Source organism: Urocitellus parryii, chromosome 5, assembly GCF_045843805.1.
Source record: "Urocitellus parryii isolate mUroPar1 chromosome 5, mUroPar1.hap1, whole genome shotgun sequence".
Lineage (NCBI taxonomy): Eukaryota > Metazoa > Chordata > Mammalia > Rodentia > Sciuridae > Urocitellus > Urocitellus parryii.
The window spans coordinates 58,337,279-58,362,207 of NC_135535.1; the positions used below are offsets into that span (position 1 = coordinate 58,337,279).

At 44.4% G+C, this 24,929-nt stretch overlaps 1 protein-coding gene across 1 annotated transcript; it reads left to right on the forward strand.

The window, feature by feature from the left end:
- Window positions 1–5,256: 5,256 nt before the first annotated feature.
- Window positions 5,257–16,719, forward strand: Sdr9c7 (short chain dehydrogenase/reductase family 9C member 7). The gene is made up of 4 exons (XM_026398431.2): window positions 5,257–5,557; window positions 8,829–9,087; window positions 9,620–9,783; window positions 16,502–16,719. Exons 1-4 carry the CDS (start codon window positions 5,257–5,259, stop codon window positions 16,717–16,719), a joined length of 942 nt encoding a protein of 313 aa, XP_026254216.1.
- The last annotated feature ends 8,210 nt before the right edge of the window (window positions 16,720–24,929 follow it).

The window sequence follows — 24,929 nt, forward strand, 5'->3', positions numbered from 1 at the left end:
GCTGTAACCTAATTAGTCCATCCTAGTTTAAATAGACTAACTGGGTGGTAACTAACTGTAGGCAGGTGGAGTATGGCTGGAGGAGGTAGGTCATTGAGTTGTTCCCTAGAAGGGTTCATCTTCCATGCAGTCCCCTCCCCACCTCCTGCTTCCTGGCCACTATTAGTGGAGCAGTGTGCTTCCACCATGCCCTTTCACCATGATGTTCTACTTCATATTGGGCTCAGAGCAATGGAGTCGGTCAGCCATGAACTGAAACTCTGAAATCATGAGCCAAAGTAAACCTTTTCTCTAAATTGTTCTTGTCATATATTTTGGTTGCAGCAATGAAGACCTGACTAACACAGAAATTGGTATCAAGGAGTGAGATCATTTCTGTGACTAGACTGACCATGTGGTTCAGAAGCCTTTGGAAAGGGTTTGTGGGAGGAGTTTGGAAAAGTTTGTTGACACATGATGGAGAAGACTTGGAATCTTTTATACAGTGCTTAGTGGGCAATCCTAGTGGGAACTCAGAAGACCAGAATGCAGTATAGATTGTGCTCCCCTGGTTTCAGAGAAGAATAGGGACTCTATAGAAAACTGGATTAGAGACCATTGTGTTACATTCTGGCAAAGAACTTATCTACATTTTGCCCAAGTTCTGAGATTGAGTGAAGCTGAATTTAAAGGTGGTGTACCATTCACAGCCAAGAGTTTGACTTGAATCTAAAATGACACTTTGGACTTGGACTTTGGGCCTATGCTGGGACTGTTAAGACTATGGAAACTCTTGAAGATAAACATAAATGCATTTTGCATTGTGAGATGGTCTAGGGATGAAATGTTATGGCTGGGATATGAGATATTCCCTAAAATATTTTGTGTTATTGAAGGAATATTCAGAGATGAAATGATTCGATTATGAGAGCTGCACATAATCACCCATCCTAGTTTGAATGGACTAACTGGGTGGTAACTGTAGGCAGGTGGGGCATGGCTGGAGGAGGCGGGTCACTGGGGGTTTGCCCTGGAAGGATTCATCTTCCCCACTTTCTCTACTTCCTGGCTGCCACAAGGGGAGTGGAACTTGTCTGCCATGCCCTTCCACTATGACGTTCTGCTTCATCTCAGGCCCAGAGCAATGGAGTCAGCCCACAATGGACTGAACCTCTGAAACTATGAGCCCAAATAAACTTTTCCTCCTCTAAGTAAGTTGTTCTTGTCATGAATTTTAGTCACAGCAATGAAAACCTAACTGACACACCTTCCAAGGTCTCTGAAGTCCTTGCCATTTGCTTTTCTGTCTTGCAACAGGGAACTTTCCTTTTTGGGGTAAAATTGGCTATTACTGAACCAGCCTCCTGCAAGACTAACAAAACCAACACTGTGAGGCTTGTGGGGGTTTTACAGGAGGCATGGGACAGGACTAGCCCAAAGGTCAGGGAGAATCTATGGTGAGAAGTTTCTTGTATCTTGTGATTGAACTGTACACAGTGGGGACAGAAGCAGACTCTTTTTTTTTTAATATTTATTTATTTATTTTTAATTTTTGGCGGACACAACATCTTTGTTTGTATGTGGTGCTGAGGATCGAACCCGGGTTGCACGCATGCTAGGCGAACGCGCTACCGCTTGAGCCACATCCCCAGCCCCATGAAGCAGACTCTTATCTGGAAACTTGGGTTCATCATTTGCACCTCCATCCTTAAGGTCAATCATTCATGTTCTGACTCACCCACAAAGTAAGGCTATTTAACCCCATCCTATAGTGCTGTGGCCAGCTGGTCACCTAGTACAAGCTTATTATAATTGGGGGCACTATCTCATCTAAACCCTCAACATTTTGAAGAATAAACTAAAGCTAGAGAGGGAAGACATGGTAGACTCATGGCCAGATAGTTAGGTTTGAAGATAGCTGATTTTCATGTTCATAGTTTTGTTGGCAGAAACCTTTAATTTGTGCAACAAAGATATTCCCAGAATGACAGCCAGATGTGTCTGAGTGTGGAACAGTTGTTCCTAGGGTAAGTTTTGGGTCATTCATAGGGAAACGTGGATAGATTAGGTCTGGGGCATATCATTGTGGGCCAGTAATTCTTAGAAACTTTCCTACTAATTTAGAGATCTAAGTGGAACTAAAGGGATATACAAGTACATTCAGTACCTTTTCTCATCCTAAGCAGACCTCAACATATTTGAAAACATTTGACAAAAAGCAGGTTGAATCTGTCCTTGGTGACAGACTGAATGGAATATGTACTGACCACATGTTTCCCCTACCACTACCATATACACCAAGTACTCACCTGACTGGGGCACCAAGCTCCCTTACCTCACCTTAAACTGCATGCCCACCTGCCTGGTGGAAGCCATGGTCTTCTGGAACTCTCCAAGGTTGGTCAAGATCTGTGAAACCAAGACTTGGGTGCTTGGAAGGGTCTAGTTGGGGTGCTGGGTGAAGGTGATGTGTCATGAAGTGGAAAATAGAGTGATGGGAAGGATAAGCTCAAGTCTCCAGGATCATAGGTCAACCCCCCACCAACCTCTGCTCCAAGTTTTTCCTGGAACATTAGTCAGGACTCTGGGAATTTTATGAAGATTGAATCACCTCTTGCAGTCAAGAAATGGAGATCTGACTGCATATGTTGGCATCCTATTTCTCTGAGCAGTCATTCAAGGCTCTGAGGCTCGTGGCCCACCATCCACACTGAGGAATACACATTTTTAAGATTTTTTTTTTAGTTATACATGGACACAATTATCTTTATTTTGTTTATTTATTTTTATGTGGTGCTGAGGATCGAACTCAGTAACTCACATGTGCAAGACAAGCGCTCTGCCACTGAGCCACAACCCCAATCCTGGAATATACATTTTGAGGAGGCATGAGCATCATGGGCAGGGTTCAGTCCTTGCCTGCTCTTCCTTGAGCCCACTTCCTAGTGTGTACACACATTGTACTCCCAGGTGAAAACGAGCTGGAGGAGGTTCGGGCTTTTCTCCTTATGGGAATGGAGTGGGTGGAAGGGTAACCACAAGACTCTCTCTGGGCCTCAGGTGGCAGCTCATCAGGGTCCCCTGTCATCCGAGAGTGGGAAGCATTCACATCCTAGCATGTGGTCCCCCAGCCCTCACACCATCTGCTTCCAGTGCCTGCCTTTTCAGTTTAAACCCAGCAGAATACTGCCTTAGCCAGCAGTTAGCAGGAAGAAAGTTCCAGGAAATGACTGGATCAGACCCAGGCCTGCTTTGGGCCAGTTCTGCGTTATCCTTCTCCAAGGCCAGAGCCAACTCCCAGATCTCACCTGCATCTTCAAAAACAGGGAAGCTCACTGTCCTTGGGCCTGCTCAGCGCTTGGGGGATATTATCTAAGTCTTCCCAGCCATAACTGGGCAAAAAGTGACTGGGGGATGCTTTCCAGATCCGCTGTACTGTGGGGAAGGTATGAAGTAAGTCAGGTTTGCCTGCCACCACTCCCTCCTCCATCATCTATGTGCTTTGGTTCTGCTTTTCAGAGATGGGTTTGTGATCTAACTCCACACGTACTCCCATCATCCTCAGTTCAGAATAACCAAGATGAGACACCTGCTTTATCTGCTTTGGGGGCTGGCCAGATTTGGTAAATAGTGCAACATAGAGCTAAAACCTGAGTTCCTTTCCTTCTTGGGAACTTGTGGTTTATTTCTGTGTCAGACTCTTGGAACAGGAAAGGTGTGAACTGTGACCAGGCTCATCCCAATGAAAGGTGACCCTGGAGGTTGAGCCAAGAAACCACCCTGGGCTCCAGCATCATTCTGTCCTTGCTTCTTATGCAATCCTAGGTGTGGCCCCCTCACTACACACACCTACCTGGTTTCCTTATTCCTTTGCTTTACCAGCTTCCCTCCTGCCTTTCTGTGAGCTCTCTGCCCCATTGCCCAGAATTTCTCCTTCCTCTCCAAGTTCTAACCTTGTTATTTTCCAAGTCTTGAGCCCCCTATGGAATAGTCCTCTCCTCCTCCTGTGCCTCTTCTTTCTCAGAGCCAAGGACTCTGCCTAGGCCTTTTTCACAGCTGCCCTGTGAACTCACCATGCATTTCCATCATCTGCCTGAACCTCAGGCTCAGTGATGCTTGGATCAAAATGATCCCTTCCCTGCCTTCCTGTCCATGCCCAACTCTCGCCTACTGGCTTCTCTTGCCACCTGTGGTTCTACTTGTCAAGGTCCCCTACCTTCAAATCGCCCTGACTCCTAACTTCCATTCAATGAGCCACTGTGTCTCCTGGCTTCAGAGTTCCCTTCCACTGTCATCCCACCTTCAGTCTTCGTGCTTCATCAGACCACCTAGAGTATTAAAATAAAGTCCTGAGGGTGAACGAAAGATACCTTCCTGGTTAGGGAGCTGCTATGCCCTCTGTCTTTGGCCCCCTTCATTGGTAGGGGTAGGTGGAATTCTGAAGTGGTTTGGAAGGCAGTGGGGACTCCTTGCTGATGACCTGAGTATCACTCCACAAGCCAGGCCCTGAGTATCTCAGGTCTTTCTGCTTTCTGGTAGGTGGGGCCTCATATCCACATCCCCGCAATAGGAGGGCCCAGCTTCCTCTGGCCTCAGGACAATGGAGGCACACCACCTGGGAAAACCCTTTGTTTGTCATCATCTCTGATGATGGAGACTCACTTAAGATCTCCAAAGAGTTGATGATCTGGGCTTCAATTTCTCTTGGGGTTTGGAGGGTATAGCCCAATTTTATTTTGAATTCATGAATTCATCTTCATGCTTTCCCTGAAAATAAAAGTTAAATTTATACACATGCCTGTACTCATGACAAATGATTTTGATCCCTAGGCTGGAGGGGGAACTGGGGTGGGGCTTTTCCAGGGCAGGGGTCCCTATCCAGGGCAGGGGTCCCTAGGCTGAGTTTTCCTTTCTTATTTGCCCTCTCATGCCATCCAGGTGAACTTCTTCGTGGCACCCACATTGCCACTGGGGACCTTCCCATTTTTGGCACCTTCACCCATCAGGGCAGGGGGAGAGAGGGAGGTAATCACCAGAGCTGTCAGAGGTGACATGCTTCAGGTTGGACTTGAATTTCTTGCATCTTGGCTAATTGGTGGTGATTAACCACCTATAAAGATGACAGAGTATCTTAGGCAGGGCCCTGCATCTGTTGCAAGTAGTAGAAGCTCTTCTTACCTGTGGGTTCCAGCAGACTGTCACCAGGGACCTAAGAACCAACCTCTCCTGCTGTTTCCTGAGCCCTGTTCTTCTTTGCCATCAGCTCCCCACTGCTCAATGGCAGGACTCATGGACCTCTCTTTTATGTATCGCTGGTTCAAGAATTGCAATCTTGTTCGCAACCTCTCAGAGAAGTATGTCTTCATCACTGGCTGTGACTCGGGCTTTGGGAACCTGTTGGCCAGACAGCTGGTTGATCGGGGTATGCGAGTGCTGGCTGCTTGCCTCACTGAGGAGGGAGCCCAGAAACTTCAACAGGATACCTCCTACCAACTGCAGACCATCCTACTGGATGTCACCAAGACTGAGAGCATCAAGGCAGCAGCCCAGTGGGTGAGGGACCAAGTGGGCGAGCAAGGTGGGGCAAACAGCATTCTTTGGCTTTCTTAGTTTACACTATTTCTGCATCTCTTCGTCTCCCCTTCCTCCCTCCCTGCTTCCTCATCATCTGACAGTATTAGGGACACTGATGTCCAAAGGGGGTGGGAGAGTTGATGTAGGGAATGAGCATGGAACTGGGACTGGGGGCTCTGGTTCTGTCAGGTTGGAAAGCACTGCATGGTTTGTCCTGTTCACATGAAAGGGTTCTCTCCCAGAAACTCAGGGACAAGGCAGAGGTTATGACAGGAAGTAAGGGAGGAAAGATGTATTCTGTATATTTAAACCTCTCAAGACGGAGGTGTCTCTTGGAAACATCAGTAGTCCTACCATCTCCTATAGAAATTCAAGCATATTTCTTGTAGTGCTCAGGCTAGGGGCAGAGGCAAGGGGACAGGAGGTTGGATGCCATGAGCGGGGGCATTCTCTGTGGTTAATTATGAGAGGCAGGGGGTAGGCAGATCTCTTCCTTACCTCACTATGGAGGTTGGTGCCTACATCTGAGTGGCTACTTGCATTGAGAAAGGAGGCTGTGAGCTGGGGCTGGACCAAGAGTATGGGGGGACCTGCCCAGTGAACTTCCAGCACATAGGTTGTGGGTGCAGGATAGGGAGGAACAGGATAGTTCTGTAGTAGAAACAGAAACCTAGAGGAAGTCCTCATTCCCAAGGAAATGAGTTTAGAGCCTCAGTCCAGGTGGGAGCAACAGAACCCTGGAACCCAGGAGGAGCCAAACAGTAGCTCCTTGTTTTACTTTTTTCTCTAGCATTTATTGCCACCCAACACAATGCAATACTTATTTTTCTTATTTATTAATTGTTTCCTGTGCTAGTTTCCTGGGAAAATAACTTTTTTTGTCTCTTACTTACTACACATCCTTAGCAAGGGTGAGCCTCTCTCTCTGCCAGGCTTCCTCAGCCAGCTCCTTACATTCTGCCTCAAGCCACTTGCGTTCATGACTCAGTGGCTGTATTAGTCTCCTATTGCTGCTATAACAAATTCACACAAACACAGTGGCTTAAAAACACACGTTTATTATCTTGTAACTCTGGAGGAAACAAGTCCAAAATGGGTCTCACTAGGTTACATTCAAGAGCTCAGAAGAACTATGCTCCCTCTGGGGGCAGGGGAGATCCATTTCCTTGCTTTACCCAGCTTCTAGAGGGTGCCTGCATTCCTTAGCACACGGCTGCTTCCTCCATCTTCAAGGCCAACAAAGTTGGCCTACGTCCTTCACCCTTTTTCCATCTCTCTGGTTCTCTGGCTTCTGCTTTCTTTTACTTAGAAGGACTCTTGTGATTCTCTTGGGCTTCTCAGGCAAACCTGGGATAATCTCCCCATTAAGGTCAGTTGATTAGCTACCTCAATTCCATCTGCAACCTCAATTCTCCTTTCCCATGTAACCCCATGTGTCACAGGTTCCTGGGATTAGGAACCTAATCCTAATATTTGGGGGATGATTATTCTGCCTATTCAACATTCTTACTCTAAGAAGCACTGAGTACTGGGGGTGGGGGAAGGGAGACAATTCTTACATGCTTTCTCATTGCTCCCGAGTGTCCCTGAATATGAAATTGGCACAGTTCTAAAGCTGCTAGCCCTGCTCTGACTATTCTCTGGTTACTCTTTTTTAAAAATATTTATTTCTTAGTTGTAGTTGGACACAATACCTTTGCATATTTATTTATTTTTATGTGGTGCTGAGAATCAAACCCAGGGCCTTGCATGTGCTAGGTGAGCGCTGTACCACTGAGCCACCACCCCAGCCCCTCTCTGGTTACTCTTTGAAATAGATAGATAGATAAATAGATAGATAGATAAAAATAAGGTTGTCCTAGTTCCCCAACAGGTAATGCATCCTCTGCTGGAGACATTTACCAGGACAATCAGAGGTAGTAGTGCTGTGTATCTCTTCTCCACAGGCAGAGACCACTGGGGTTTTATGGTCTGTGGATCTCAGCAACCTCATTTTCTCCTATGTAAGGCCAGAGTCTCTCCCAGCTGGAAAGATTCCAAACTCTGCCAATCAGTTAATCTCCTTTAGTTTCTCAAATGGCAAGAAAACAGGAGAATGGGGGTGTGGCTTAGGTGGGGACCTGGGGGGAAGGTGGCCAGGATTGATGTTCACATTCAGATCTGCCCTCAGGAGCAAGTGACTGTGCTGGCAGAGTACCTTGAGGTATTATTGGTCAAGGTTGGGGTATAATGGGGTTGGGAAAAGGAAGTAGCCAGAGAGTGAGGTTCCCTGGATCCTTGGGTGAAAGAGCCAGAAGGAGCCCTTGAAGGTCATTGAGGGGCTTTTTCAGTGTGATTTTAGTATTATGCTCCCCTAGTGGAATTCTACTAAGAAAACTCAAAGGACTGCTTCTCCTGCAGCTCCCTCCCCCACCAGGCTTTTGGGACTGACTGGGAACAACCTCCCTACTGAAGTCTGACAAAGAACCTGAGGCCCAGACAGGAAGCTGTCTGTCCAAGGTCTGGAGTTAGAAGCAGGCCTAGATCTTGAGGTTCTCCAGTCCTGAGGCCCTACAGAATTGGGCCTAAATAACTTACCATAATTTTTCTCCATTCATGTGCAACCCAATTTAAAGAGAGCCCTTTTCACATTTCTCATAAGTATTTTATTCAAGTGTTTTATACACTTATAAATATGAAATTTTTCTCTCTGGTCTGCCTTGTTTGACTTTTTTCTTTAGCATTTATTGCCATCTTGAGGGGCAAGACCTTGTCTTGTTCAGTTTCTGTCTCTTTCACCTTTTAAGTGGCACAGAGTAGATGTGTAGGAATGAATAAATGTGTGAAGGATGAATGAATGAATAAGTTAATCGATTTGGGTAATAGGTGAAATGGAGTTGGTTTCTTACACTTAGGTGAATAGAGAAAGGAAGCCTGATTGACAATGGAATTCAGACTTGAATTCATTGGTAGGAAAATGGTATCTCCTATCTTTGAGCTAATAGCTTCAGTGCTATTAGCCACATGCAGCCTGGGTTGTGACTGGTACAGAGCCTCAGCCAGTTGACAGACTATGTTAATCAGAAAAAAGTGCCCCTTCAAGGGAACATGAGTCTGTAAAAGGCATATGATTTTTCCGGCTCTTGTAACTCCCCACCCCTGCTCCAAACCATGCCATCTTGTGTCTTATACACCTACTCGGCCAAAAGGTAATCCTGAGCAGGTGGATAATGGTCCCTGGTGCTTTCCCAGAGACACTGATTTCTTTGGTTCTTACTCTCTCCTCTCATCCTTAGGCCTCTGGGCACTGGTGAATAATGCTGGTGTGGGCCTGCCCAGTGGTCCCAACGAATGGCTGACCAAGGAAGACTTTGTGAAGGTGATCAATGTGAACCTGGTGGGACTGATCGACGTGACCCTCCACATGCTACCTATGGTCAAGAAAGCCCGAGGCAGGGTGGTCAACATGTCCAGCTCTGGTGGTCGTGTAGCGGTCATTGGTGGTGGTTACTGTGTCTCCAAGTTTGGTGTTGAAGCCTTCTCTGACAGCATCAGGTGACTGGGCCCTGGTAACACCACCTGGGTGGGGATCTTGGGTGTTTTAATTCAGGAAGAGAGGGCTGGGGTGACAGCATGGGGGCGGGGCAGTTCTGGAACAAGGGAGCTAAAGCAGTAGCAAGAGGGAAGCTAGATCTTCTCCAAAGATCAAGAGAAGAAGGATGAGGAGAAGAGGTGAATGGAGATAAACCCTTGAAGGAGGATGCAAGCCTTGAATAGACCACCTCCCTTTCAACAAGTATGGTGCTGAGCATGGGGCTGAGAGTGGGAAGGACCTGGTGAAGGCAAGATCTTGGCCTAGATCCTCCATTGACTTCCTCCCTATGGGGTTTGCCTTATGCAAAGTGCCCAGAGACTGCTGAACCAGCTTAGGAAAGGGTTACTTGCATGAAGGCAGTGAGTATCTGGGACAGCCGCACAGGAGTGGGGGGGACCTCCAGGTTCCTGGTAAGACAGGTCCTTCCAGAGGTGAATCTCCCTAATGACTGTCATCATGAGGCCCAGAGCAAATGCAACTCTAATTTCCCAGGCGTGAACTCCACTACTTTGGGGTGAAGGTCAGCATCATTGAGCCAGGGAACTACCGGACATCCATTCTGGGAAAGGAGGGTTTAGAGATACGCATGCAAAAGCTGTGGGAACGGCTTCCTCCAGAGACCCGGGATAGCTACGGAGAAGAATACTTCCGCATCTGTGAGTTCCCCGGAGGGAGTGGGGTCTCAAGAGAGGGGAAGGGAAATTTTGGGGTTGCTGACTGGCTTTCAGTTTACAGATGATGGAAAAGAGGCTCAGAAGGACTCAGGGCCTGAGGCCATACAACTAGCATCAGGGCTGGGGTTTGAGAATAGAGACCAAATGGCAGATTCATGGGGGAGTCAAGAGAGATGCTGCCTACTCCTGGCACTTACCCTTGAATATCACTGAGCAGACTGAGTCAGGTGAAAATGCACTGAGATAAATATAGAGCAGTGATCAAGAGCATGGCTGCCCGGGTCAGAGTCCTGGCTCTACTCCCTTACTAGCTGGGAGGCTTTGGACAAATTCATTAGTCTCTCTGTACTTCAATTTTCTCATCTGGAAAATGGAGCTAATGATAGAGCCTACTTCACAGGGTTGCTGTGAGGATTAAAATGTGTGAAGTGTCTTGCACCAGGTACTTGTTATAGAAAGAGGAAAATGATGGGCTGGGGTTGTGGCTCAGTGGTAGAGCGCTCGCCTAGCATGCACTAGGCACTGGGTTCGATTCTCAGCACCACATAAATGTAAAATAAATATATTGTGTTCACCTAAAACTTAAGAATAAATATTAAAAAAAGAAAGAGGAAAATGAGCACATGGGTATTTAGAAGGGAGGGTCTCTAGGAAACTTTCTTATCTTCCTGAGCTAGGGATCTCCTGTGAACCTTAGGTGCTTGGGAGGGTGAAGGAGGAGGTCTCAGCTCTTTACCATCCTGCCTAACATTGTGCAGCTTGTCCAGTTTGGGGATGAATGGAGCCTCAGGCTTTGGGGAACATGAGAGGATATGGGCTGAACGTGCAGTGGAGGGAGAATAGGCCAAAAGGTCTGTTGATGTGTCTACTGGTAGAAAAAAGAAAGTCATTTTGAGGACCAGAGTGCCCCACATTCACTCAGAGAATCTGATCTCAAAGCTGAGCCAGTTGGTTTCAGGAGAGTGGGATTCACTGATTTCCTAGGTCTCTCCATTTCACAAGTCCCAGGGCCTGGAGAGAGAGCAGGCCCCAGGCTCCCCTCTGTAGCTGCCCTTGGGTGGGGCAACCTTTGTCAGTAGCAACTGGCCTGGTGTAATTAGCTGACATCTCCTTGGCAGCCATCTCCCTTCTCCAGTTTTCTCTCTGATGATGCCACCAGCCAAGAGTGTAGGGCTGGCTCTGTGCTGTCTTAGGAATCGTCCCTGGGTCCAGAGTGAAGCAGCCATGCATCCAGTCCAGTTCCTGCTCCCTCTAGGCCTCAATGTTCTTGTCTCATGTTTCCCTAACCCAGATTTTTCTTTTTCTCTTTTACCTTACTTCCATGTATAGTCCCAAGAGGCAATTTTCTGTTGCAGTTAGGAACTAGCCGGCATGCATGTAGATTTTGCAGATGCGGGCTTTGGACAAGTTACTTACTTTCTTAATTTTTTCATCTGCAATAACTTATGAGAATGTACATATTCTCATTTAATATATATGTATATATACGTATATATATATATATATATGTACACATACACATACACACACACACACACACTTGTAGAGTAGTTCCTAGTGCTTGGTAAAAAATTTTGATTTAAAAGTTTGTGGTGGTTTTTATTATCTTTCCTTAGACTAAGAGTGATTTCCTTTATTTGATTACAGTGGTATCTATAAGATATAAGTTCTTATACTGTAAAGAGATTCTTAAATTATAATAATCCAAAATTATAATCCAAATTTCGTTGATGTGTTAGTTAGCTTTCTGTTACTATAATAAACACCTGAGACAATCAACTTATAAAAAGAAAAGGTTTATTTTGGCTTACAGTGTAAGTGGTTTGAGTTCACAGTCAAGTTGGCTCCATTGTTGCTTTGGGCCTATGGCAGTACATCATGGAGGAAGCATATGCAAAGCAAAACAACTCACCTTGTGGAAGCAAAAAAGAGGAAGAAGAAGAGACTTGGGTCCCACAGTCTCCTTCGAGGTCATGCCCCCAATGACCTAAAGACCTCCCATTAGGACCCACCTCTTAGTTTCACAACCTCCTAAGCTAAGGACTAAGCCTTTGACTCATGGGCTTTTGGGGGACATTCCAGATTGAAACTATAGCAATGGGCTAAATTTCATGCAATGAAACCCATGGCAGGTCTGCAGAAAGTTTTATTTTAGTGACATGCTGTCCTGGACATCACACATCAACAGAATTAAAAGCTAAGAAACAAAAACCAAGAAAGTGATTTCTTCACTTAATATACCTTTCAGAGCAAGGCTGCCATGTGCCAGTTATTGTGTGGAACTAGAAGTTGGAGCGGACAAAGCAGTGTGCTTTTCCCTTACTGCCTGTAGCTTTAGACCCAGTAGGGGAGACAAATGTTATTAAAAAGCACACACATTTCATGAAAAATTGTGGTTAAGTGCAAGTGAAGAGAAAACAAGGCTATGAAAGAAGAACAGGGCTGGGAGTTGGAACCCCAATTCAGATTATGGCATGGGGAGATCTTCTCTGAGTTGACCTTGAGGAAAAATTAGAGTTAGGCATTGCTGGAAAGTGGAAAAGGGGCTGAGAAGGGGGATTTTTGCAGGAGAGCTTAGAGGCAGGACATTCCTTTGGAGGGACTTTAAGGAAGCCAGCAGGTAGGGAGCGGTGAGGGCTAGCTGAAGGGCACAAAATAAATTAAAGCATTAAAGCACACTGAGAAATAAGGATGTGATCTGATCTATAGCTGGGAAAGACCACTCTGATTGCTGCAGTGTTCCAGGTAGACAAGATGGTGGTTTGGACTAGAGAGGAGGTAGAGGATGTAGAAAGAAGTTGCTGGATGCCAGGTGTATATTAGACTAGCGGTTACTGGGGAAGAGTGAGAGGGAACCCTCAAGGAGGAGTGCTAGGATTATGTTGAAGAACCTGGTAGATGGGGATATCATTTACCTGTTGATTTAGGGAAGACTCTGTGAAGAGATCTTTGGAGAAGTGTTCCTTAAAGAAAAAAATCTTTTGGTTCTGGACATATTAGAATTCTGTGAGGGGCTGGGGATGTGGCTCAAGTGGTAGCGCGCTTGCCTGGCATGCGTGTGGCAGGGTTCGATCCTCAGCACCACATACCAACAAAGATGTTGTGTCCGCCAAGAACTAAAAAATAAATATTAAAAATTCTCTCTCTCTCTCTCTCTCTCTCTCTCTCTCTCTCTCTCTCTCTCCCCTCTCTCACTCTCTCTTTAAAAAAAAAAAAAAGAATTCTGTAAGGAGAAAAAAAAAATGTCCCAAGGATTTACATCAGTTAGGACTTTCTCAGTTACAAGTGACAGAAAATCCAACCAAACTTATTGAAGGAGAAAAGAATTCCTTGACCCACATGACTAAAAAGTTAAACAAAATTGACTCCAGGCACAACCCAATCCAGCTCCAAAGTGATACCGTTAGGCCTTGGTTTCACCCTACTACTTGGTTCTTCTTGTTTGTATTGTGACTCTAGACTCACAAACTCTCTTTGCTTTGGAAACCTCATGGTTACAGCATCTCCTCACCTCCTTCCAAAGTGAGGTCTCCTGAGAATAGGGGACAGTTCTTTCTAGAAGATTCCCTGAAAATCCTAAAGTTCATTCTAATCTGGACGGCTGGATCAGAGGAAACTGCAGAACGTTCTCAACCTCGAATTAATCTCCGTGCCCAGGGAAATGTGAAAGTCCTACTGGCTCAGGCTGGGTCATATGCTCTACCTAGACCTAAGACTAAGAGCCAGGGAATCATGGATCCCCAAAGGGAAGTCTGCAGCTGTTGGGAACAAAAGGACTGGATGTTAGTGGGGGAGGGGATATACTGTAAATTCTCTGTGTGATTCCCCCTAAAACTCCCTTGGCAGAGAGTGGTCCAATTCATTTATGGGCTGCTGTGAAGCTGGGTGAAGCATAGATTCAGCCAGAGTCTAGAAAGAACATAAAGTCACTTCCTAAGTAAGTCCTCAGTGTAGGCAAGGACTGTAGAGTCTCTAGTGCTGTCCTTGAAGGAATCTGCAGGAAAGCAAATGTCCTCTGAAAACTACTTGTCACAAAGCTGGTATTGTTATGCTGAAGAATAATAAGGAGAGGGCTTATGAAATCCATAGGCTGATTCATTTGTAGTCCACCCCATGATTTCAGAGGAAAATTTTCAGGCAGGTGTCAACCACTTTTAGATAAACATTTTCCCAGGGGGTTATACTCTCAATTTTCACCTCAGTTACCTAGTGATTACAGGGATGAGACAGGCCTCTGAGAATCCGGCAGGGGAGATCCAAAAGCAAATACAACACCATGCAGAGAATCAATAGTGGGCATGCAAGCGAAGCAACGGTTAACAGAACAGAGACTTAATTCCTCTGTCACAAAAGCCTCAAAGAGGAAACAATGGATGCCTTAGAGAGTTTTGAAGGATGAACAGGAGTTCATAAAAGGGAAAGAGACAGCAAATGTTTCCCACAGAGAAGCACGAGCAACATCTGGAGGCATGACATCTGGAGATATGATATGACATAGATCGAATTTTATGCCTTTGCAGGCAGTGTGATTCCAAATTCCAGCAGTCCTTCTGATCATGTTACACAACTCTCTAAACTTCAGCTTATTCATCCAAAAAAATATAATAATTCCTCCTTCAAAAACTATAGAACGAAACAAAAATGTAAAGTACTCCTCTCAGCCATAGAACAAGCTCAACAGACCTTAGGCATTGTTATGATTACTAGTCTGGCACAAGTGAAGTGTGTAGGGGACTGGGACAGGGATAGATTAAGGATCAGAGCCTAAAAGACCATTTTGGTGGTTACACTGAGGAGTGTGAATCTTAGCCTTTCAAATAGCTTTGAGCTAGGTGTGGCATGAAGACATGAAGTCATACATCATGGTGGTTATGAGAAGTGGGGGGCCAATAGTAAGACACAAGAGATATTCAAGAGTGGTCACACAGTGCTGTGTTAGACAAATGATAACCACTTGCTGTGGCTAACCAAACAGGCCCCTAGCTTATGAACTCCAAGACATGCCTCAGATTTCTTTTGTGTGTGTGTGTGTGCACATGCATGCATGTGTGCATGGTACTGGTGATTGAATCCAGGGCCTGCTGTATGCTAGGCGAGTGCTCTACTACTGAGCTAATCCCCAGTCCTTTAAATTTTATTTTGAGACAGGTTTTCACTAAATTGCTCAGGCTGACTCAAACTTGTAATCCTTCTGCCTCAGCCTCTCAAGTATCTGGAATTACATGTGAGTGATAATGTACACAGCTCTTGGAGTTGTTCTTAATGATATCCAGAGTAGAACTGTATGGATGGCTTGTTGATAGCAACTGACAGAAGCATATTCCCAAAGAAGTGATGCTTAGAATCACAGGGACAAACACAGAAATAGAGATCACAGTTCTTGTGCTAACAGGCCTGAAGCTGAGCCTCAGCCAGGCATGGTTACCACTGCTGCTGCTGGGGATAGCCAAGGACCTAATGTCTTTTCTCTTCCGAACTCTGCTGGGGAGGACATCAAAAATTTCCATTTTAGCAGGGCCCAGTGATGAACACCTGTAATTCCATAGGCTCAGGTGGCTGAAGCAGGAGAATAGCAAGTTCACAAGCCAGCCTCAGCAAAAGCAAGACACTAAGCAACTCAGGGGGACCCCCTCTCTAAATAAAATGCAAAATAGGGCTGGGGATGTGGCTTGATGGTTGAGTGCCCCTGAGTTCAATCCCTAATACCCTCCCCCCAAATTCCCATTTTAGCCCCCTCCCCTACTTCTTGGGGAGTCTATATGAAGACTAGGACCTGTCCCTAGCAAAGAATAGGGGTCAGAAGTTCAACTGTTGTGGCCGAAATGCCAAAGTTTGGATCTTGCTCTTTTATAAACTCTCTTGCTTAATTCTCTCAGGAAGAAAAACTTTTCCCCAGGTGTCCAGATCCAAAGCCCATGTTCTTCCCCACCATCTAGGAGAGTGATGGGCTAGATGGGAACTTGTGTCTCCCTTTCCATTCCATGCCCAGCAGGTGCCCACACAAAATAAGAGCTAATAAATATTTGAGAGGACAATGGAAGGATGTGCTTCGTATCACCTCCCACTGTCCACCTTGCCCAGCTGGTTTACTATTTTTTTTTTAAATATTTATTTATTTATTTGTTATTGGCAGACACAACATCTTTGTTTGTATGTGGTGCTGGAGGATCGAACCCGGGCCGCACGCATGCCAGGCGAGCGCGCTACCGCTTGAGCCACATCCCCAGCCCCTGGTTTACTATTTTTAACAACATTTTTTTTCCCCCTGCATGCTTTTGTAGAAAATGTGGAAACTCTAGAAAGTGAAGAAAAAAAAATGAAAAAAGCCTAGGAATCCCACTACCCGATCACGTAGCCTGCTACTCATCAATCATCTTTGCTATTCTCCAAGGCAGGTAGCATTATCCCTGTTTTACAGATAATGAAAGTTTAAGCTCTAAGTGGCACAATCATATAAAGAACTGGCACAGCTCTTCTCATTGCAGTCACTAATATTCAATGCACAACTGTAAAATTGAGGAAGACAAATAAGAGGAATTGTAATGATCTTATAAATGTGTGTGTGAAAACCTGCCTGAAATGTTAGGCCAGGGATCTGATGGAAAGGGAGCTTGAACAGAATTCAGAAAAATAACAGAAACTTTCATCTTTCATGAAGAATAACAGAACCTTTCATTGCCACCCCCCACCCCTCAAACAGATACCGACAAGTTGAAAAACATGATGCAGCTGGCAGAGCCAAGAATCAAGGATGTCACCAACAGCATGGAGCACGCCATCGTTTCCCGGAGCCCCCGCATCCGCTACAACCCCGGCCTGGATGCCAAACTCCTCTACCTCCCCCTGGCTAAGTTTCCCACCTCTGTGACAGATTTCATCCTGACCCGGCACTTTCCAAGGCCAGCAGACAGTGTTTGAGCTGGGGAGGCTCAGAAGGTGGCCTAAAGGAGGAGGTGGGATAAAGGACTGTGAAGTCACAGGCGGTGATATCAGACATCCTGGGGGAATCATCTACTATGGACACCTTGCTAGGTTGACACTCACTGCTAGCAAATCTACCAGTGACTTCCAACAGAAGATGACTGCCTCTTCCCAATCACTGGGGGCCCCAGACACTTGAGGTGGCCTTTAGAGATCTACAGCATGACCTCAAGGGTATGCATCACCCAGGCAGGAGACAAGTTTTTCTAGATCTGAAAAAAATCAAGCAGGGAAAACCCGTCACCGCCTCCGGGAAATACCATGGGATCATCTAACCCGTGGGGGAATCTCGGCCACCTTCCTGTGGTCTCTGACTCTGTGCTAGCCTTATCCACAACACCCATTACTGACGGGTGCAGTAGGGCAGCCAGGAAGTGTGGAAGTATATCCTATAAAAGTTTAAAATAGTTTTTCTTTCTCTAAATTTCTCTATTGGTAGGTGATTGGGATACACATGAAATAACATTCATGTATTTAATAGCCATTGATTAATTCTTCATATATTTATTGAGTTCCTACTACATACCAGGCACTGGTATGTGAAGATGCTGGGGAGGGGGCTATGAAAATGATGAAATCATAGTCTTGGTTTTTTATTGTCTATTTTGTGTTTTGTTTCAGCATGATGTCTTGTAGCAGAGACCAGAAAGTGAGAGAAAGTATAGAAATCAGAAAACAAATATTTATAGGGACCCTGGGGATCATTGTGCTGCACAAACTTAGCTATACATGATAATTACCCAATTATTCCTGGGCTCCAATGTCAGAAAATATGATCCAGAAGACTCAGGAAAGGGCTCAGAAATATATCTGTAGGGCTGGGAATGTGGCTCAAGCGGTAACGCCCCGGCTGGCATGCATGCGGCCCGGGTTCGATCCTCAGCACCACATACAAACAAAGATGTTGTGTCTGCCGAGAACTAAAAAAAATAAAAATAAAAAAGAAATATATCTATAGCAAGGACCTAGATGATTCTGAGACACTTGGGAGGTAGTGGTGGTTCCTTAGGAAGGTAACTAGTGCTCAGGCAAAGAAATGATTTCCCAAGTCCCTAACTTAGTGCTAAGACAGAGATAAAACTCAGATTCAGATTCCCAGTTCAGGGATTTATTTATTTTTATTTTTAGTTACAATAGAATCAATCTCTGAAATTAGCATCATCATCATCAAATAAGTAATGTAACTAAACTTTTTAAAAAAAGCCTTTAACTGCTGAGTCATATGAAGGTGTGTTGAAAAGCCTTTTCTGAATTTGATGAATGGTCAGATAATAAAGGTCAAATGTGATATTTTATTTTTAAAAAGTCTTCAACTTGTGTCTCTTCAACATCTGACTGAACTTGAAAATAATAAAGTGTGACTTAATTATATCTGCAAAGACTCTGTTTCCAAATAAGGGGTAATAATCATGGATTCCAGAGATTAGTATGTAGACACATCTTTGGGAGATCACCAGGCAACCCGCTCCTCTCTATTATTCACAACCCTTCTATTCCTGGCACCAAATTTGGAATCAGGTGGAATGCACTGAGCAACACGTAGCAGAAAAGCCAACTCAACTGGCTTAAACAATAGAGCGTGAGGACTGGACCCAGTAGCTGAATGATGGCATTGAGGTGGTGGGCTCTTTCTGTTTCTTTGCCTCTCACAGTTCCGGTTTCATCCTTCATTGCTGTGACTGACTACCAGTGGCAATGGGAACTCTGTGCTTTCTCATCCTCAACTTATAGGGAAGAACGCATTTGCTTTCCATGGCATTCAAGATGGAGCAACTGGCCTTCCCAGAACCCTCATCAAGGCTCTCCTTGAATCCCACTGGCCCAAAGTGGCTCAGGCTTGTCCATCTGTGAACCAATAACTGATGTGGAGCAAGTTGCCATGAATTGCTTAGATTAATCATGGAACAGAATAAAAATGTTGGTACAGTGTCGCAGCCACATCAATGTTAACAGCAACTCAATTCACAATAGCTAAACTATGGAACCAACCTAGGTACTCTTCAACAGGTGAATGGATATAGAAAATGTGGTACATATACACAATGGAATATTATTCAGCCTTAAAGAAGACTGAAATTATGGCATTTGCAGGTAAATGGATGGAACTAGAGAATATCATGCGAAATGCAATAAGTCAATCCCCAAAAAACAAAGGCCAAATGTTTTCTCTGATAAGTAGATGTTGATCCATAGTGGGGTGGAGGGACAGGGAAGAATGAAGGAATTTAGAGTTGTGTAGAGGGGAGTGAGGGGAAGGATGGGGTGGTGGGGATGGGAAGGAGAGTAGAATGAGACAGACATTATTACCCTGTTTACTTGGATGACTACACTACTGGTCTAACTGCACCATGCACAGACAGAGGAATGAGAAGTTGTGCTCTATTTGTGTACACTGTGTCAAAATGCATTCTACTGTAAAATAAATTAATTAAAAAAAGAATGGAAATGTTGGGGAGTCAGTAACAATGCTAACTACCCAGGAAAATGTAAAACTCAGACTTCTATGCTATTGAGAGGGTTGAAAAAAAAGTCAACATCTGCAACAAAGGTTTTACTAGAGAGAAACTTTGGCTAGGTAGTTTTCTGAAAAACTAATTTACACTTTTCCATTGCTCCTTTTTTTAAAAAAAATAATGTTATTGTATTTTTATACCTCTATTTTAATTTATTTATTTTTATGTGGTGCTGAGGATTGAACCCCATGCCTCACACATGCTAGGCAAGCGCTCTAACTCTGGACTACAACCCCAGTCTACTCTTTGTTTTTTTATACACTCTTCCACTTTTTTTAAAAATTTCCCATTTTCCCACCCAAGTAGGTAGCCAATTTGATACTTCACTGAGGGTGAGATGTTTGACAGGGTAGTACACATAAATTTCCTGCCCTTTCTCCAGCTTTAGTTTCCCCTGACCCTAATATGTTTTTAAAGAAATTACAGAGTTTGGAGAATGAAATAAAAGGTGGTATTTCTTGAGGGTACGTACAATGTCTCAGAGAAGTAGGGCCTTTCCTCTATGTCAAGGAAATTCACTTTGGCTAATGAGAGAAGAGGGTGTTTTGGAGTTTCCAAAGCTTAAGGGACTGGCATTCACTGTGCAGGTAGAATTATTATTATTATTTTTATTATTATTTTTATTATTATTTTGGTCTGAGGGCCACCCGTCCAATTCATTATTAATAGTTGAGATATTTTTGGAATTTGTGGACTGAGATTCATATCTGCTCCAATGTTACATTTTTATTCATTTTGTATTAGGATTATGACCTTTGTTGTATTGTAGCTCTTATATTTTCATAGAGATTTAAATTGCCTTTCTTTTTCTTGTTCACTCATTCAACTTCTTAATCATTACAAAAGCAGGGAAGTAAGGTAATCTGGTTTAATTTTACAAGGAGTATCATGGGGGCTCTGGAGAGACTGTGTTGAGAGGACACTGGTGGAATCAACAAGACCCACAAGGAGGTGATTGCATAACCAAACAAGAGGCTATGGTACTCTGGGTGAAAGTGGGAATGATGAGAATGGGTGAAATCAGCATTTAATTTGGAGAAATAACTATTGATGGACTTGAATCAGCCTGTCAATAAGAATTATTGTGTTCCTTTTATATGCCAGGCATGGATCTAGAGATTCTGGAGTTATACTGGTGGATAAGACAGAGACCTTGTCCCCCAAAAGTTCATATTTTAGTGGAGAGAAGAATTGGGCAATACATGTAAAGAAATGAATGAAATAATTGTATATACTGATAAGTTCTGATAAGTGCCATGGAAAACAGAAAATGCAGAGTAGATGATCAGGAAGGCTGGTTACCTTTTCTTCTTCACCTTCTCATTCTTATTTTTATTAGCATTGCTGAGGACAAAACCCAGGACCTTGCAAATGCCAGGCAAGCACTCTATCACTGAGCCCCTTACCTTCCGCCCCCAAATAACAATATTAAGGGAAATTTACATAAAAACAAATGCATCCGATTAAGTGTACAGTTTGATAGGTCTTGACATATGAAGATGCTTACCACCACCACAAGTCAAAATATACACAACTTCTCTCATCACAGAAAGTTCCTTTGTGCCCATTTGTGGTTGATCTCCCTCTTACCCTGGCTCTAGACCACCACTGACATGCTTGATGCCACTACACATATATTTTGAGCCTGTTTTCCTTTAAAAAAAAAAAGTCACTTTTGCTGGAGGATGAATTGAAATAAACTACCCTGGAGGAGCACAGAGGGCAAGTTTAGAGATAATGAGAAATATATAACAACAAAATAATAGAAATAATAATAATAATTAGCATATAATGGACATCAACTGAGTCTCAAGCACTGTTTAGTATTCCATACATTATTGTATCATTCTCAGAGAAAAGGGGGATGGTAAAACACTATGTCCCTGAATACCGCCTTTCTTTCCCCAAAAACTTAGCCAAGTTAAGAGAGTAATGAGAGCAAGCCTGGGCTGGAAAGTCCAGACACATAATATCTTAAAGGACACCAGCTATCTTATACACACTGGGAATTGGGGCAAGTTAGTGTTATCTGTAGAAAGAAATTTCTTGCATGTGCACCAGAACAGATGGTCCTGGGATGCTGGTCAGACAAGCAAACTAGGCAAGCTAATGCTGATGATGTCATTGTTTCTGCAGCCTAACACATAAAACCCCACTCTGAGTGGGCACAGGTACAGAGAGGGCTCTGTGGAAATTCTAGCAGGCTGCCTCTAGACAAAAAACAGAGGTGCCCTCTGTCAGCCTGTTGCCACTAAACTCTTGGAGCTGTCACTGATCTCTTGTAAGCTTTCCCTAATAAATCACAAGTCTCATATTGTTGAGAGCCACAGCCAAAGGGGCCCCAGCAAACTTCCAGCTGCCAGCAAACTTCCAGTTGCCGGCTGATGATTGGCTCACAGCGCCCCAGCAACATCTAGCTGATTGGCTCCTCTGCAGTGATGTTCATTGGGCTGTTTCCCTGCCCTTTGAGACCACGGAGCTGCTCATTTGAGGACTTCTTTGGCTCTGCCCACACAACCCAGCCAATCGGCCTCAAGAGCAGGAGGATTGTGGGAGGTGGAGAGGCTTGTGTGGGGGAGAGGCTTGTGGGAAGCCGGTGGTGGCAGTTGGGCTCTGAGGGTTTTTTCCTGAGGAGCTGTTTTGTTTGGCATTTGTAGTTCTAAAAATAAAGTTAGTTTCTTTTGACAAGTGGCTCCTGAATTGTGCCCAGCCAGACTGCGGCATTCATTAGCCCAATGTAATGGAGTACCCTCTATGGTGGTTTGAGAATGGCATTCATTAGCCCAATGTCTCCCTCTACGGCATCGTGGGCAAATACCCGGTATTCTACTCCTTTGATACCTAGTTTTGTTAAACCCTCCCCGTACGGGCCACCAAATGCCACAGTCTGGCTGGGCACAATTCAGGAGCCACTTGTCAAAAGAAACTAACTTTATTTTTAGAACTACAAACGCCAAACAAAACAGCTCCTCAGGAAAAAACCCTCAGAGCCCAACTGCCACCACTGGCTTCCCACAAGCCTCTCCCTCCACCACAAGCTTTACCACCTCCCACAATCCTCCTGCTCTTGAGGCCTATTGGCTGGGTTACATGGGCAGAGCCAAAGAAGTCCCCCAATGAGCAGCTCCGTGGTCTGAAAGGGCAGGGAAACAGCCCAATGAACATCACCGCAGAGGAGCCAATCAGCTAGATGTTGCTGGGGCGCTGTGAGCCAATCATCAGCTGGCAGCTGGAAGTTTGCTGGGGCCCCTTTGGCTGTGGCTCTCAACATCATATGCCATTTTGGAGCATTTTCTTTGCCCTCTCCACAACTGCTCTTGCACATCTGGATTGTGGATGTGACAATTATCCCATTTAATTTTATTTAATCTCTGCATCAAGTCTTAGGACTTGAGTTTATTTCATAGAGGAGGAAACCCAAGGCTCAGAGAGATTAAGTAATATTCACAAGATTACACAGCCAACAGGTGGCAGTTAGGACTCCACCCTGCAGGGTGTATGGTTCAGCACACTCTACAATAGCAAACACTTGCATAGTGCTCACTGCATGCCAGACACTGTACTAAGCACTTTAATTGTCACAACAATCCAGAAAGGGGGTTTGATTATTCCAGTTTTAATGAGGAAGAAATAGAGGCCCAGAGAAGAAGTATTACATACCTGATAAGTGACTAGCAGAACAAGTTCCTCAAGTTCTAGAATCCTATTCTTTGACCACGTCATTGCTTTATTTCATCCCAGGATATCTCTGCACACCAGCCTTTGCAACAGTGTTTTCTAGTCAGCAGCTGAGACCAGAAAAAGGCTTGCTTCTATTTCCATGAACTGTCTGAAACTTCCCCTAATCTTCCTGGCTTGGCTTCCTCTTCCAGCTCTTTATTTGTGAAAATAGGGGAGTCTCTGTGCTCTAGGGTCCTCCTCTTTACCTGTGGGACATGCTTGCTTTCCTTCTGAACTCCAGGAAGTTCCTCAGTCTTTAGTGAATCTGCCCCCCCCCCAAAAAAAAAGTGAAAGGAGGAGGGAGGAGGGAGTGGAGCCTGTGTTGGGAGGAGGCTCGCCTGGCAGCCTGCTTTGTAGGACAGTGTACATGGTGACTCTGCTCCCAAACAGGTACCAAGAATGTCAATGTCAAACTCAGAACAACAAACAAAATGTTTGTTTTGGAATTTCTGACGTTGAGCAGATGGGGTAAGGACTGAAAAAACTTGTGCATGTGTAGATTTAATACTCAAGGACATGGTTCAACTAGGTGTTGAAAATGAACTGCAAGTAAACAATTTTCGAAGGCACAATTGAGACTTAATCTTTGAGTCGTCTCAGAGGGCTTTGAATATACTAAGGGAAATGCCAACTCCTCTCTATTTTGCTGGGAAAGGAAAGACAAAATCTAAATTTGTCCTTCTACTGAAGGAGAAGAAGCCCTTGGGTGGGGATCTACTTCTTTCTGTACTATAAGAGATAGACAATGGGTGAGTCACTCGAGGCGAGTGACTTAATCATGAGATGTGACTTGGCCTTTGGGAAGCTGCTGACCAGACAGCTGGACAGGTGAGGCATGAGGGTACTGGCTGCATGTCTGGTGGGGCAGAGCAGCTGAGGGGCCAGAGAAGTGACCTTTGATACCATCAAGACAGTCTTGCTGCAGCCATCCAGTGGGTGGGGGAACACATGTGGGACAGAAATATGACTTAGATTTTTTTCACTTAATCTGAGTCCCCTCTTATTCAAAGTACTGGTCCCCAAGATGAATGACACCAACTTTCCAAATAAGAGGACACTATAAAATTTTTTAAAAATTTCCCTAGTTCTTCTCTTTGATGCGAGGAACACAGATCTGCATCCAAGACAGCGGCTAATTCTACTTAGTTGTACTCTGTGGTATGTAGCTGTATGCCTTTTTAAAAAAAATTTTTTTTAGTTGTCAATGGATTTTTTTTTAATATGTGGTGCTGAGGATTGAACCCAGGGTCTCACACATGCCAGTCAAGTGCTCTACCACTGAGCCACAATTCCAGCCCAGGTGTATGCCTTATATAAGTACAAATTATTCAGTAATAAGTAACCTCTGTGTAGCACAGCACAATTTTATAAAGTTTATATATATATATATATATATATATATATATATATATATATATATATATATATCACCCCATGTCCTATTGAAAGAAATTTTATTTCATCCCAGATCATCTGAGAATTTTTGAGTAGGTCTTGCCATCCGCATTCCAGGTCTCTGTTCATAGCTCTGGAACATGTTGGTGCAATGGGAAATGGGAGTTGGAGTTCAAGTACCTGTGATAAAATGTAGTTCCCCTTTGTGTGACCTTGGGCAAGTCACCTCATTCCTCATGATTCAGTACCTTTCCTAGTAAAGTGGAATAACAACGTCTTTCCCAAAGGGCTATGGTGAAGCATACATGATATTACACATATAAAAATCTTCATGAAGGAGGGCTGGAGCCAGATAAGGGAGCTGGGGACTCACAGTGCTAGCTAGAGAATTAGTGTTTTGTCTTCTATGCTACGTAGAGAAGGGATTGCTTTCTTGATCATTCCCAAATTTCCTTTGTCCATCCTGAATCCACCTTATTTCTTCTCAGTCCACTGAAAAGCATCTAGCAGATTTTGAAT